The 17,141-nt window shown below is 35.7% G+C and overlaps 1 protein-coding gene and 1 long non-coding RNA gene across 5 annotated transcripts in view; one reads left to right on the plus strand and one right to left on the minus strand.

The window, feature by feature from the left end:
• SLC25A12 (solute carrier family 25 member 12) overlaps window positions 1-17,141 on the minus strand; it is a 126,578-nt gene that overhangs the window by 58,598 nt on the left and 50,839 nt on the right. For all 4 annotated transcript variants that reach the window (XM_042949126.1, XM_042949128.1, XM_042949125.1 and 1 more), the window contains 2 exons: window positions 12,453-12,568; window positions 4,193-4,332 (listed from right to left, as the gene is read on the minus strand). In XM_042949126.1, coding sequence (XP_042805060.1) covers window positions 4,193-4,332; window positions 12,453-12,568 — 256 coding nt within the window. The remainder of the gene's footprint in view (window positions 1-4,192; window positions 4,333-12,452; window positions 12,569-17,141) is intronic.
• LOC122226241 lies at window positions 1,046-9,131 on the plus strand. Its single transcript, XR_006205526.1, has 2 exons — window positions 1,046-1,249; window positions 7,675-9,131. It is a non-coding gene; the product is annotated as an uncharacterized LOC122226241 (long non-coding RNA).

The raw sequence follows: 17,141 nt of genomic DNA on the forward strand, positions 1-17,141 counted from the left end.
CATTGGACTTCTCAGTGGCAATACCAGAAGAAAGAAAACAAAAAAGAAATGTTTTCAAAATTAGGAGGGAACTAATTTCTACTAGAATTCTAAACCTAGCCATACTAAGTATAAATAGAACAGAGGTTTTCAGGTATGAAAAGTCTCACAAAAAATTACTATACTTTCCTCAAGAAGCCACTACAGGAACTATTCCACCAAAAAGAGGAACTACACTATAATAAAGAGATGGAATCCAGTAAGCAGAAGATTCAACACAAAAGATAAACAAATGCATTCCCCAGTACGAAGCTGAGGGGGATTACAGACCAACAGCTATGCAAAAAGTACAAAGTCCAGCCTCCAACCATGAAGCAGGTCAGAAAGTTCCAGGAAAATGGTGCAGGGGCTATGAGAAACAGTCTGGCAATTCCTCAAAAAATTAAACATAAAATTATCATATGACTCAGCAATTTTATATCTAGAGATGTACTCAAAAGATTTGAAAACAGCTATTCAAACAAATACTTGTACACCAACGTTCGTGATAACCAAAAGGTAAGAACACCCAATTAGTAGGCTCCATTAACTAATGAATGGATAGACAAAAAACAGTATATCCATACAATGGAATATTACTCAGCCATAAAAAGGAATAAGGTACTAATACATGCTACAACTTGGATAATCCTTGAAAACATTATGCTAAGTAAAAAAAAAAAAAAAAGAAGAAGAAAAAAAAAGCCAGACACAAAAAGTCATGCTGTATAACTCCATTAATAGTAGTCCTCCCTTACCTGTGGGGTGTATGTTCTCGGAACCCCAAGTGAATGCCTGATACTGCACATAGAACCAAACCCTATATATGATGTTTTTTTCCTATACATGCATAAGATAAAGTTTAATTCCTAAATTGGACACAGTAAGAGATTATCACTAAAATAATAGAAAAATTATAACAATATATTGCAATAAAAGTTATGTGAACATGGTCTCTTTCTCTCTTGTCCTCTTAAAATATCCTACTGTGCTGTACTCACCTTCCTTCCTGTGATGATGTGAGATAATAAAATGTCTAAGTGGTAAGATGAAGTGAGGTAAATGATGTAGGCATTGTGACATAGTAGTAGGCTACCATTGACCTTCTAACGGTACGTCAGAAGGAGGATTATCTACTTCTGGACCACGGTTGACCATGGATCCACTGAAACTGTAAAAAGCAAAACTGTAAATAATGGGGGGACTACTGTACATGAACTATCCAGAATAGGTAAATCCATAGAGTCAGAGCTGTTTGGTGGTCACCAGGGGCTGAGGAGAAACAGGAATGGGGAGTGACTGCTTAATGAGTAAACAATTTTTTTTTTTTTTGGAGTAATAAAAATGTTTTGGAATTAGACAAAGATAGTGGTTGCCCAGCACTGAACTGTACTAAATGCCACTTAAATTATGCACTTTTATGTGGTTAAGTTTATGTTAAGTGAATTTTATCTCCATTTCTTAAGAAAGAAAGCTCTTAGCTCCAAGAAGATGAAATTGATAGAGTACATAATATTTTGTAAACACATTAAAATGAAATGTTAATAAGTGAGGCAAAATTTAAGAATGAATTAGCATTACTACATAGAAAACTAAACAAATAAGAAAACCTAGAAACGCTAAGAAAAGTAATCATTTTAGTCAAACACAGTATTTTTTTTTAAGTTTATTTAGAGAGAGAGAGAGAGAGAGCGCGCGAGCGCGCTCAAGCAGGGGAGGGGCAGAGAGACGGGGAGACAGAGAAGCCCAAGCAGGCTCCCCACTGCCAGTGCAGAGCCCAATGCAGGGCTTAATCTCATGAACCATGAGATCCTGAACTGAGCTGAAACCAAAAGTTGGACGTGTAACCAACTGAGCCACTCAGGTGCCTCTATTTTTATTTTTATTTTTTATTTTTTGAAAGAGCAAATTAGCGAGTGGAGGAAAGAGGCAGAGGGGGAGAGACAATCTTAAGCAGGCTCCATGCTCAGTGCAGAGCCTGATCCCACAACCCTGGAATCGTGACCTGAGATGACATCAAAAGTCACACACTTAACCGACTGAGCCACACAGGCACCCCAGTCATCCATAGTATTTACAAAATTATAGTAATTCAGATATGAATTATATGGTGATGGAGACAGAAAATGTCTGTGGGAGAGAGAGAGAGATGAAAGAACCAGCTCCTGATCTTCCACAGTTGAAATTCAATGAAAAATACCAAAAAGTGAAGAATTTAAAAGTAGAGTACAGAACTACAAAAGACCCCATACTGTCAAGGCAATCTTGAGAAAGAAGAATATAGCTGGAGGTCCAGATTTCAAGATAAATTACAAAGCTGTAGTAATCAAAACAGTATGGTACTGGAACAAAAACACACATAGATCAATGGACCGGAATAGACAGCCCGGAAATAAACCCACAATCATATGGTCAATTAATCTGTAACAAAGCAGGAAAGAGTACACAATGAGAAAAAGACAGTCTCTTCTACAAACGGTGCTGGGAAAACTGGACAAAACTATGCAAAAGAATGACACTGGACCACTGTCTTAACCATACACAAAAATAAACTCCAAATGGATTAAAGACTTAAATGTAAGATCTGAAACCATAAAACTCCTAGAAGAAAACACAGGCAATAATCTCTCTGATATTGGCCTTAGCAACATTTTTCTCAATAGGTCTCCTGAAGCAAAGGAAACAAAAACAAAAGTAAACTATAGGGACTACACCAAAATAAAAAGCTTTTGCACAGTAAAGGAGACCATCAACAAAATGAAAAGACAATGTACTGAATGGGAGAAGATATTTGCAAATCACACATCCAATAAAGAGTTAATATCCAAAATACATGAAAAACTTCTACAACACCAAAAAACAATGATTAAAAAACAGAGGAGCTGAACAGACATTTCTCCAAAGAACACATACAGATAGCCAACAGACACATGACAAGATGTTCACCATCACTAATCAAGGAAATGCAAATCAAAACCACAATATCACCTCACATCTGTCAGAATGATTAGTATTAAAAACATAAGAAATAACAAGTGTTGTTGAGGATGTGGAGAAAACGGAACCCTCATGCACTGTTGGTGGGAATGTAAACTGGTGCAACCTCTCAGAAAACAGTATGGAGTTTCCTCCAAGTAATTAAATATAGAAACACCATCCAATCCAATAATTCCACTACTGGGTATTTACCCAAAGAAAATGAACAATAATTTGAAAAGATATAAGCATCCTTATGTTTATTGCAGCATTTTAAAAAAAGTTTTTATTTATTTGAGAGACAGAATGCTCACACAAGCCGGGGAGGGGCAGAGAGACGGGGAGAGAGAGAATCCCAAGCAGGCTCCACGCAGTCAGCATGGAGCCCAGCTTGGGACTCTAACCCATGAACCGTGAGATCACAACCTGAGCAGAAATAAAGAGTCACACACTTAACCAACTGAGCTACTCAGGTGCCCCTATTGCAGCATTATTAACAATAGCCAAGACATCTGGAAGCAACCCAGGTATTCATCGATAGATGAACAGATAAAGAAGATGGGGTATATACATACAATGGAATATTACTCAGCCATAAAAAAAAAGGGGGGGGGAATGAGATCTTACCATTTGCAGCAACAGTGATAGACCTAGAGGGTATTATGCTAAATGAAGTAAATCAAAGACAAAGAAGACAAATACCATATGATTTCACTTATATGTGGAATCTAAAAAGTAAAACAAAGCTGAAACAGACCCATAAATACAGAAAACCGGTGGTTGCCAGAGGGGAAGTGTGGGGGGGGGATGGGCAAAATGAATGGAGGAGAGTGGGGTGTACGGGCTTCCAGTTACGGCGTAAGTCAGAGATGAGAGGTACAGTGTGGGTAATACAATGAATGGTACTGTAATAGCACTGGACGGTAACAGATGGCAGCTACACTTGTGGTGAGCTATGAAAGTGACTGCTGAAAAGAAACAAGTTTAAGAGTGCTTAAAAGTTGCCTCTGGAAGTGAGAAATAAGAAATGGGGGTGTAATGCCACAGGGAATTGCTATTTTTGGTAACAAGCTTAAACCTGCAGTGGGAAATAAGAAATGCCACAGGGAATTGCTATTTTTGGTAACAAACTTAAAACTAAAAGGGAAGTGGAGAAGAAATGGTATATATTTACATCGGTTATAAAAACTAGGCTCACCTGGAGAAACTGTGTGAATTCTGTGTAGTTAAGATGCTTCTTCCGATTATGCCCAAAATGCAGTCGGATAAATTCACAGTCCCAGTTAAAAGGGATATGGTGATGAATAATAGTCTGTCCAAAAATTTCTTTGACATTTTCTTAAAAGGGAAGACAAAAATAAACAAATTATATCTGGAACAAGTAGTTTAGTCCACTGCAATGTTCCTACAGAAAGAAATTAAGAGAAATTTCAAGTCAATATTATCTGCTTCTATTAAGATTAGCTGCAAAATTTTTCGTGCCCAGAAACCCATGCACAGGAACACAATTGATACAAAATATAATTTTACACTTAAGATTGTGTACCATTACATATAAGGCCATGAGATTCTTAATTTCTCTTGATTTAATTTTAATTAGGAAGTGATTTATATCTTGCACTATAAATGGCTGCTACTTTGCATTCCTGTATAAAATCAATAGTGTTTTCCCGGTTCCTCAAGGAGTCGAATTAAGCCCTTTATCAGAAGCATGAATACCTAAATTACAGTATAATGCAATATTTGTCATACTAAGTATGGTTTGATTGAGGCTTGATTATTACATTCACACTAGCCTGAATCTGTCTATTGAAGATAGGTATAAGAAATACTACCAAAAGCGTATCATTAGCTCAGCAGCAAGCACCTTATTAAAAGCTTCTGATATTGTCAAAAATATGGTCTTGACACAAAGCTACAAAATCCCCATAAAAAGCATGATTATTAGTCTCAACTATTAAAATATTTTAAGATAAGTGAAATTAGTGATTCACTTTTAAATAAAGAAGGACTAAACACAGTACACTAACTTTAAGATAGGAACCAGTCACACTGTGTAAATATACAACCAAAACCCTCTGACAGCTGGTCTTCATGCACTAACAATGTCAGTCACTTTCTTACACAGTTCTACACTTACTATAAAAGTCAATTCACAAATGACTGGTACTTTAACAAGCATAGACTGGATAGCCTAATTTAGAAGCTCATGCCAAAAAAAAAAAAAAAAAAAGTCATTAACAAAGTTAAGAAAGCAGGAAGCCTGTTTTATTGATGTCTTAAGAACAAAATTATTTTCAAATGTAAGCCAATTAGTGGAAGCGTTTTACCATCCATAGCTACAATTTTACTAATTAGCAAATACAAGTTTAATGTTTTATAATCTCCAACTATGCTACTTTCTCTAATTTCTGTAAATTCTTTGAATAAGATACTGATCTCATATTGTAAATGGTTTAATGGATTCCCTTTAGTTTTATATACCATTTTTTTCTTGATAAAAGCATTACTGGGGTGGGGAGGGGGAGGTGGAAGAGAGTGTAAGAATCCTGAACTGGAAATCCTACCAGTCTGGACTCAATATAACAGCTCCGAATAGGTCACTGCTATCAGTAAGTTGGAAGAAGGCATTGGATGTCACTGGGGAGATGGGATTCTCATCTTTTCTTTCAAATGGAATATAGCATTTATTTCTTGCCTAATTAGCAATACTATATCATAATTTTCAAACCACATTAAAATATTTTCACCTTCCATAAACACAAATTAAAGATATGGGGTTTTGTTTCTAAAAGCAAAAAAACAAACAAACAAAAACAAAAAAACAAAAACTCAGTAGCAATTCATGGGATAGATCTTGGCTTTTAACCAATATAAAAGTTTACCCTCAAATCTATGTGGAATATCAACAGTTGTAAAATATGTCAAAGTTTATAAGATAATTAAAATAATAAGGGTTACCAAAAATAGAGCTAAATATATTAAGAGAGATCAGCAAAGATTTTTTTTAGGATCTTTTTTTAAATAATTAGCTGCTTTATTCCCAAATTAATTACTTTGATTTCTTATTTTTAAGATCCAACAAATAGTGTTAAACTAATAAAACACAAAGAAATTAAGGGAAAGCAGAATAGAATAACTTAAACTACTACATATATTTAATTTTAATATTAAGATTATGAAAGGGAATACATTTTTTATAACCTTTATTTTAAAGGTCACAAATCCTAAAACTCAACTATTTGACAAGAAATGTACCTACTGCTACCTAGATTAAGTTTTAAACAATGGTGGAATAAAACTGAATTCCCTTTACATGATCAGAAAATATTAGAATATTACTGTGAAATTAATCAAATACAATCAAAGATTCAAAAGCTTTCAAACTATGAAAATTTACTTATGAAAATTGTTTTCTACTATCACAAAAAGGATAAACCAAAGTTATAATGTCTAATTTACATTCAGAAAAAGTTCCATAATAAAAACTTTAACTAAAATCCTATTTTGTAAACTTCCTAGCAACCTCTAGCTAAGATCTTGGAATATCTTTGAAACAATTAAAATGATAGCTTAAATTACTCATAGTAATCTTCCCAAATATTGAAGTGTCATTTTCCATTACTATTTGTTTCAACATTTCCTACTTCTCCCAAAGTGGTCATTGATAGCTTTGGACATGATTTTATTATGAGCATTAATATGTGCTGTTTTATTTACCACCCCCCAGACACTTTTAATTATTTTGACTATGTCACAGGCTACAACTATAGTTACTAGGACTAACAAAATTTCAAACCTACTTTGGCACCTCTTGATGTGTCCCACTTCCCTTCTGTTATTATTTTACTACCAACTGCCTAAGGCTAATTCAGGAAGCTTATAAAAATAATTAGTACAACTATTATTTTAAAATCCAATTCATAATTACCACTTTACCAGGATGTGCTTATCCAAAAAAAAAAGTTATACAAAAGCTCCAGAACTGGAGAGCTTCTACTTGTGTGAGGCAACAGCTCAAACATGTGATGCTCTTCTTATCCAGTTTTATCCGGTTCTGCATGACATAAAAGGGAACCCCAATAATCTCAAATATTCCCAATACATCTAACCGCAAATGCATAGCAAATCCCCACCCCCACCCCCACCGCCCCCACAGAGAATCCCGTCTTTCCAGTGGCAAACAAGGGTCTTTAGCTCTAAATAGCACTCCTTGGAGTATTATTTCAGTGGCCATAGTTCTGGCCTGGATGAAAGGGCTATGACAGTCACATCTTATTGGCAGCAAGATCATGATCTACTGTTTTATACTAGGTTGGTATTGCTATGGAATATAGGAATCCATTCGTTTTCTGACATATAGAAAACAATAGACCACTTTTTCACTTCCTGCAGAGCATGGGCTTATGAAAGAGATGGTTTATAATTCCTCTTGAAAAGGGAGTTGGGGCCAGATACAAAAGTAGCCTGTCATTATGTTCTCTTTGCTCAAAGGAGTATGATTTGTCAGGAGGGCAGGTAATGGTGACAACTGTGATTAAGTAAAAATGTTCACAGACGTATAACATTAGTCAGTTCAGCTGTATCAGTCACTTATGATGATTGGACTAGATGAATTACACATTGAAGCATATATATTATGTAAATATGTCTTAACAGAGGTTTTCATTTCCCCAACAGCCCACAATGTGTCTCCCCATCTCATCCACCCTCATCCCTCCCCTGGTCCTTATGGGAGCTTCCTACTGGTCTTGTTCACCTTTCTTCAGTACAAAATTACCTCTGACCGGGGCTGGCACTCTTCTCCAAGACTGCCGCCATGCCTGTTCCATGAATGAGCCTGGAAGGAGCTGCTGTACCAACGGTGTGGCCAGAGAACTCCTCCTGTAGGTATACAAGCCATCAGCCCTGTGACACAGCCCACCTACCATCAGCCCAACGACATCCTGATTCCAAGGATTCCAGCCCAGCAGGAGCCACTGCTTCCAACTTAAGAGGCTTGAGACCAAACATTTTTATTGTCAGTGGGGGTGGGGGCGGGGGAGTCCTCAATAGCTCAGTTTCATCTGCATAGTTCTTAAAGTGAAGTCAGAGAGGCTTTTAGAAGGACTCCCACCAAAACAGTGAATTCCTTGTGTATAACTGAACAAAAACAATGGCGAGACTTGTGGAAGTAAAGAGTTTTTCAGTGAAGGAAAACTTGGGGAGAAAGAAGAGGAACAACTAAGAGACCAAAAAAGAAAACAAAGGAAAACAAACAACAACAACAGAATGTTCAACAACAGGAACTTGGTAGAGGAAGTCCCAACCAAAATAGCATGTAGACTCAGTCCCAGACTACTAGGTTCTACTTCCAGTTGGGTCATTAATTTCCTAGGTGACTTCCTCTGTTTCTCTAAGCAAAAGTATTTCTATTAATCCTTTACCTACCTCCAGAAGGGACTACCATACAATTAGTCAACAGAGTAGTCCTGCTGCCAAATATATGTGAAGGTCCGTTTCTCAGGAAGGATGAGTTTACATTTAAAGAGCATCTATTACTATAGAAACTAGATGCTTCACCAGTCTATCACCAAATGCATAAAAACTAATAACGCTATGACCTTTTTTTTTTAACCTTAAACTCTAAGCTACTCTAGTAGCCTTCAGTATTAACAGGATTTTTTTCTGCAATATCTGAAAGGGGTCTCAAAATTCTTACTGATTTATTTTGAACACCCAGGTGAAGCTCTAATTCTTACTAGACCAAATTAGGTATTGGTTACCATCAGATTTTCATAGTATTCCATGTCTACAGCTTTGTTCCCACTGAGAGAGGGTAATTTTTCACATCTAGACTTCCATCTCCCGAACCTTTTAAAAACAGCGGTGGTTATGCCTAACCCACCCCAATCTATTCTTCCCTTCAGAGAAAAAGAGTCTATTTTAAAGGCACAAATGGAACCCATTTCTATTTGCTGTATTTAATGACAATCAAAACCAGTACCAAATCAAAAGGAATCCCTGCTTTTTCAGGGTTCTACAGTGAGGGGATAAAGATGTGCCCTTGAAAAAAATCACTTTGGAGAAGTCCCATTCCTAGGCAAGCGCTTTGGAACACAATGCTGATGAGATTTTAATAAAAAACTTAGACTGTACAACATATCTTATATTCATTTATTAGTTAATAGACAGGAGTTGGGGTTTCATTTTTTTAGAAGGATTACATCTTTGTTAACGCAATGGGCTTTGATTTTTTAAATGTGGGACAAATGCAAGGCAGCTACTGACAACACAATGTAGTGTAACTGGTTATCTAGGTTACCTCAACCTAATTCTATCAAGCAGAATATCCAGTACACTAGAGGCTAGTAGTGAGACCAAGGCAAGTTTAGACTGTATCTAGCACACACCAATCATGCAACGGCCTCCACAAGGCTCAACAGTGGCAGTAACAGATATATAAGCCATTAAGTAATTATCCACAGCATGCATTAGAAATTTTATTAAAAGAACATCAAAGAGGAAACAACTATGGTTTTATTCACTCTTTTAAAAACTCCAGAACCCTCTCCTGCGCTTGCTTGCACATTCTGAAATGGATTACCGAGGTCTCAATGTAAGTCTTCTCCCCCAAAGTAGAGGCATCTCTAACAATTAAAAAACAGAAACAAAAAACTTGTCCAGCGCTCAAGTAAATGTTGTTCGATATTCCTATTTACATAAATACTTGCAAAAATGTACACAACTTAAGTATCTAATCTGATGTGTATTAAAAAGCATATCTAAAAAAACAAAAGCATAGATGAGAACAATATATACAAATACACAGATAATAACATCATCATCATAGTCCATGAGATACCAATGGCATAACAGTTCCCCCCCCCCCACTCCATTACACCTGGCATCCAATATTCTCTCCCGCCTTTCTCTCCTGGTGTGCACAAGAGAAAACTGTACTTTAAATAAATTCTAAACTAGAAAATATAAGGCCATTTGGTGAAAAGGATTTACAGTTAGAATGGATCTATAATTTCCTTTTACCTAAACATATATCTATAAATACATAAGCACAATTCATTTTATTAAGTGGATACAAACATGAAAACTGACCTTAACACAGATCCAAAATCCTATAAAAATAAACTCCAAGTTAATTAGTTCCTTATGCTGAAATTCTGTAGTCTTGAAAACAGCCTGTAATGAGTAGGCCTTAGAAATCTTGTTAAATCGCATTTGTAACAGTTTCAATGCTTCTCCTCTTTCCTTAATAATATAAAATTAAACTTTCTCTCCTTCATTATGATTTTTATTTAAGAAAATTTGTCTAAAATGAATCTTCAAAACTAGGGAGGCAAGACAGGAAGGGAAAATGGTCAAGGTCCCCAAGAAACAGATGACCATCATCAAGACAACCACCCAACTGGCCAGGGGCTCCAAGAACAATGTTGAAAGGGCATTCAGCAGTACCTCATTCCATAGGAATCTTCCTATCTTTACATTATGAAGCAGAAGAATGAAAGCAGGATTTTGGAGGGTTCATATGTTTATTTTTCAGGTCATATCAGGAGCTATAACAACTAAAACTGATTTGTTTTGCTTCTAATCCTATTTTCTGAAAATTCTAACTCATGAATCATAGTCTGGGAGAAAAACAAAAGATCTTTAAAATGCTAAAGTTGGGATCTAATAACTACAAGCTCTCATTTGCATGAAATAAATGTGTTCATAAACCACTCAACTGCTTCTTATACCCATTTTAATCTACTAATCAACACTGGCATGGGTCTCTATTGTTAGTCAACTGGATGAACTGACTTGAGTGACTTGTTTTTTAAAATAGAAATTGCGAAAAGCATCAAATGGAGATGACACAAAGAACCATGATACCAAGGCAGGAAGGACAAAAGTCCCCACAATTTGGTTTTGGGAAATCTAATTCTTAAAACAATGGATACATGATAGAAGCACAGGTCTACCATCACTAATACAGATATTTGTATCGAAGTATTTCCCAAGTATTGCTGCACATTTGGAAGTGAGACATGTGAGAATGTGTGGTACCTATTGAAAACAGAAAATGCAGCATTATTAGTGGTCTGGGGTTAATGCTGAGTGATGAGATGATAAGGTTTTATATTTTAAACTACAGAATTTGGGTGCTTCTGGGAAAAATCAACCTTCTTTACGAGGCAGAATGGCCAGAGCTTGCTCCAAAGCAGGAGTATGCCAACATGGATACAGAAACCTAAGGAGTTCTGCATAGGTAATTATTTGGGGAAATCTTACACAGACAACAACTGGGTCAATGGACAAAAGGAAACAGTCAATGCCAAGCTAGAAAATGTGCCCACTAAAAGCATTAAAGGGCACCACTGGTCCTTCTAATACCTGTATTTTCTCACCATTCTTTTCATGGCAGTGATACTTCCTCCTTTGGGTGTAACTGAAGGATTTTTTTTTATAAGACAAACTCTGTGGTGAATAAATATTTAGCTCCGGGAAAGCCTGATTTTCAAGAGTCTCTCTACAACATATTGATGCAAATTCACCCTATAAAAGGGGCTCAAGTTCAGCTTTACAAGATAAAAATGTTCTGGAAATCTGTTTCACAACTATGTGAATATACTCAATGCTACTGAACTGTACACTGAAAAATGGTTAAGATTTTATGTGTTCTTTTATCACAATAAAAATATATAAATATTTTTTTAAAAAGAAGAGGATTCAAGGTCCTTGAAAACACTGCATTGTTTTTATTGAAAAACCTGTTGCAGGAAAAATTAGCAGATACGGTAAACGTAAACTAATTTCTGCAAATAAGCGTCTTTAAAAACTAAAACATACACGGCTACAAACAGAAATTCTAGTTTATATATGCTTGTCAAACACTGATCTTGTGCTAGATTATATGCCTAGCAAAGGATTTATATCAATTTCTATATTTAACACAAATGTTAGTTTCAATGTTCTAGGCTTGTTTCCTAAAATCAAAAATCTACAATGGTGATTCAGAGAATGCTAACTATTCTTAACTCCCTCCTTCAGTTCCATTCTTGGTGTTACATCGTAGCACTTTTCCAAACTGCTACTGAGGAGCTATGCACTCTCTACCCAAAAATCCCTTCAAGAATGATATGATTATTCCATGTTGTTCCTGGTCTGTTTCATAAAGAATTTTGCTCAGGCTAGCCCAGAGCAAGAAAATTTTACACCACATATTTTTGGAATGTATAAGTGTCAATAAATGACTCAATGAGCAAAGATTCCTTAATTTTTTGCAATTGTCTAATGCTTTAAAGAAAATACACCATTTTAATTTTATCTGTGTAAATTCTTTGAGGAAATCAATACTTCACTTATTAACTAGCTCCTAGATAATCAGCAATTTATATGCATTTACTAGATTTAGCAATTAAAGACTGGACCAGCTTCACTAACTTCACTTATCCCTTATAATCTTTTTTTTTCCTTACCAAATGTCACCTCTCCATTTCCACTCTTGTCAAACAACTGGAAAGCCACTATGAACATAGAATCTGGAGCACACAAAACAGATTCAAATGCCAAGAATTCTTGATAGGAGATCAATCTGGAACAAAATATAACATGTTATTGTCTGGTAAAGAAAGGGAAATATCAGGCATTTAACCTGTCTTTACTGTATGAACTATAGCTCAGGGTAACCACACAATTGGTAAAGGGAAGTCATCTGGAATTTGCTTCAAAATAATCCAGGAGATTAAAAATATAAATAAAACAAATTTAATAATTATTTTAATAATTACCAAAACTTGGTGATGAGGATATTGAATTTGCTACACTCGTCTGTGTTTTATAGGCTTGAAATGTCAATAATACATTTTTTAAAGGAAGATTCAAAACAAGAGGAGGGAAACTAAAGCACATGGAGTCCTAGAATACTCAGGGTTGTGAAATTAGCCAGTGGCCAAAATTATACTAAAATTGCCTTCAATGATCTTATACAGTTGGCATATGCTAGCGTATAGTTTAGAGTCATCTTCCATAGCAAGCTTGCTGCAAACATCCCACACCATGTTGCTGCTATTGGTAAGTGACTAATATCCAAGTAACAGCAATATAAAAATCTGGTTTTTTATAAATATATAAATACATGTAGTTATTTATTTACTTATTCATATTAGTAATGGTGCTGCCTTTTATTCTCAAATGGCCTGGTTTGGACAATACATTTATAGTCACCCAATCAAAAGGAATAGACCTAATCTTAACATGGCTTCTTGCCCCTTAGGATCTGATCTCTGTATGCCTCCCCTTTGTTCTCTGCACTCCAACCCACTCTTTTTCAATCCCTGCTCCTTCCACCCAGGACCATCACACAACATTTCACTTTCCTTGGAATGATCCCACCATCTCCAAACTTCTGCCCATTTAATTTGTACCCATCCTTACATAGTCCAGATCAAATATCATTTCCTCAAGACAACCAACCATCTCACAGTCTCGAGATGATTTCACTTACCCTTTACAGCCTTACGGCAGCACACTGTACCTTTTTAGTGCCCCTTGCAAAATTTTTATTAAAATAGTTATGTAATTCATTGTTTAAAGTCTGATTTCCTGCGAGAAGATAGGCTTGTCACAGAGCACAAGTTTGATTCAGGTAAGAACTTGTAAATATTCTTGAATGAACTCAATTTATAATACACAGCTTTTATTTATTTTTTTAAGTGTTTATTTTTGAGAGAGACTGAGTAAGCGGGGAGGGACAGAGAGAGAGGATTCAAAGTAGGCTCTGCACTGTCAGCGGAGAGCCCAAAGTGGGGCTCAAACCCATGAACTGTGAGATCATGACCTGAGCCAAAGTTAGACGCTTAACTGACTGAACCACCCAGGTGCCCCAAGAATATATAGCTTTACAGAGAGCTATATTTCTCAACACAGATTTAGGAAAATGACTACATTTTACATTTCATTTTATGTCTCCATTCATCTAAGACATATTTTACATTTGTAGTTTCCTTTTCCAGTACTTGTAACACTCTGAATTATGTTTAAGTTACACAAATTACATTATATCCAAAGCAATGGTGCATACTATGCCTTTTCCCTTTATTGAGGGAAAGGCTTTGTGGTGGTATTATTCAGGACACTAAAGACTATGCCTTCACTGTGCCCCTGCTGAAGAATCTTTGGTGGAATTAGGAGCTTAAGTGCCTAATGAATCCTGGGAAGAACAACCCAATAAACTGTTTATCAGGTCACCTTTCATAATACATTTTATGCATTGGTATACTACTAAAAACACAAAAGCGTGGTTATCATTACACAAATTTTCAGGTAGTAAAAACAAATGAAGTTATAACATATAACAAAAGCGTGGTTATCATTACACAAATTTTCAGGTAGTAAAAACAAATGAAGTTATAACATATAACATATAACATATCATCATCTACACACTCCTAAAAAGCACTGAGTCCTATGCGGTTTTAATAAGAATGTATAACACAAGGGTTGCCTGGCTCTGGCTCAGTCGGTACAGCATGTGTCTCCTGATCTCAGGGTTGTGAGTTCAAGTTCCATGTTGGGTGTAGAGATTATAAATAAACTTAAAAAAAAAAAAAAAAAAAAAAAAAAAAAGAACATATAACACAAATACAGTAATGATATAGGGATGACTTAGAGAAGGCCTTCATTTTCTTTTTTTTTTTTTTTAATTTTTTTTTTCAACGTTTTTTATTTATTTTTGGGACAGAGAGAGACAGAGCATGAACGGGGGAGGGGCAGAGAGAGAGGGAGACACAGAATCGGAAACAGGAAGGCCTTCATTTTCTACATTATGTAATTCTATGTTTGAAATTTTTATCATGAAGAATTAGCATTATTCTTTTGATTATAAGAGTAATTAAAAAACTACAAATTAGGCTGATTATGAATTAAAAATAAAAATAAAACCTGTAACATCTTGGTTTTTCCAAAATAGTCTCAGGAATCTGACATCAAAAATACAATTACCCTAAAATACAGAATATGTAGCTTTAAAATACATTTCATACTCAGTAGTAAAACTTTTCTGTATTTATGAGAAAAGGTAAGACTTTTTCCTTAACTAGCAAAGGTCATAAATGGTCGGCTGGCAGAGTAAATTTGGCCCACACATGTTTTCTTTGGCCATGCAAAGAATAATATTTTTAGTTACATTAGTTGCCAACATAGGAAATTATAAATATTTCACACAAATATCCAGCTTTCTGGTTTCCCTTGTTAAACTGTGAGCAAGGGCAACCAGTTTCTGGTCCCAATACTTTTCATTCCACCAGTCTCCTGGAGCCAAAGTGGAAGCTACCTCTTCAGGGACAGCAGGGCCCATCAGTTATCTACACCTGCCCCTGGGGACCATCCCCGTGAGCTCGAGCCCCATGTCAGGCTCTCTGCTGTCAGCACAGACCCTGCTTTGGATCCTCTGTCCCTCTCTCTCTCTCTGCCCTGCCCCTGCTCATGCTCTTTCTCTCAAAAATAAATAAAACATTAAAAAAACAATTAAAAAAGAAGATATTGGGGGAATCCTCAACCAATCCTCAATACTCACTTACTTTTGTTACAGAGTGATTTATTTGAAGAAAGATCAATTAAGAAACACAAAGGCATCAGCAACTTAAAAATAAAGTCGCTTCATATCAATCGGCCTTAAAAAGGAATGAAATTCTGACACAAGCTGTAGCATGGGTGAATCTTGAAAACAACAGGCTAAGTGAAATCAAACATGAAAGGACAAATAATACACTATTCCACTTACATGAAGTATCTAACATAGTCAAACACATTAGAAACAGAAAGTACAATAGTGATTACTAGAAGCTGAGTATCGGGACAAAACAGGAACTCACTGTTTCATGGGTAGAGTTTCAGTATGAGAAGATGAAAAAAAAAAAAAAAAGGTAGAATGGATAGTGATGGTGGTACAACAATATGAATATACTTAATGCCACTGAAATATATGCTTAAAAATGGTTAAAATGATAAATTTTATTATATATATCTTAATATGGTAAAAAGTCACCTGAGATTACCCAAGTATAGGCATTTATTAGAACTCAGCAAATGCACCTTTAAGTTTTGTATTTGTCACTGTGGGTAAATTTTACATATAAAGAAAACACTCAAAACAAATACTGAAATCCAGTTAATAATATGCATGCTGAAATGTGTAAGAAAAGTATCAGTGTTCGCAATTTACTTTGAAATGTGTGAAAAAACAAGATGGATTGATGTAAAGATAGATATATGAAAAACGAAGCACAGAAAAATGTTAATGGTAGAATATGATGGGTATGTTAAGTATACACTGTAAAATTCCTTCAACCTTCCTGAATGTTTGAATTTTCATAATAAAATACTGGGAAGAAGTAGGAGGTGAGGGTAATGGACCATTTTGTCTCTCTGATATGCTCCCTATCTATCTTTAGCCCATAGGCCTTTTATACCACATGACAGTGGAACAATACTTTTCATAAAGCAAGAAATGGCCTGTTTATCTGCTAACATAAAGCAAACATGTTCTGGAATAATTTTTAAGGCTCTTTTTCCTTTATCCTGCTATGAATGCCTCTATTGTTAGAAGGCCTTGATCAAGACTTAAGCAGCGCCAATGCAAACCACAAGACACTAACTGGAGTGAAGAAACCACTGCTTAGTTCATAGTTTAATAAATTGTTTGTTTTCTTTCAATAAGGATGGGGTGGCACCTTCACTTTTTACCATACCTGCTGCTTGACTTTTTACAAAGAACATGTATTCATTTTATACTCTGAAATAACGGATTTTACAGGAGCCTGGGTGGCTCAGTCGGTTGGGCGTCCAACTTCAGCTCAAGTCAGGATCTCGCCATTTGTGGGTTCAAGCCCCGCGTCGGGCTCTGTGCTGATAGCTTGGAGCCCGGAGCCTGCTTCGGATTCTGTGTCTCCCTATCTCTCTGCCCCTCCCCTGCTCACATTCTGTCTCTATCTCTCTCTCTCAAAAATAAATAAACATTAAAAAATTTTTTTTTGAAATAATGGATTTTATGAATTGGATGTTTTAAAATTTTTCTACAAAGTTCCTTTTAAATTTACTGAATGGAAACTAATAAAATTTCAAAATATTAATATGTTAATTTTGCAATTTTTAAAACCATCAAGATT

The sequence above is a fragment of the Panthera leo genome, chromosome C1, assembly GCF_018350215.1.
Source record: "Panthera leo isolate Ple1 chromosome C1, P.leo_Ple1_pat1.1, whole genome shotgun sequence".
Taxonomy (NCBI): Eukaryota; Metazoa; Chordata; class Mammalia; order Carnivora; family Felidae; genus Panthera; species Panthera leo.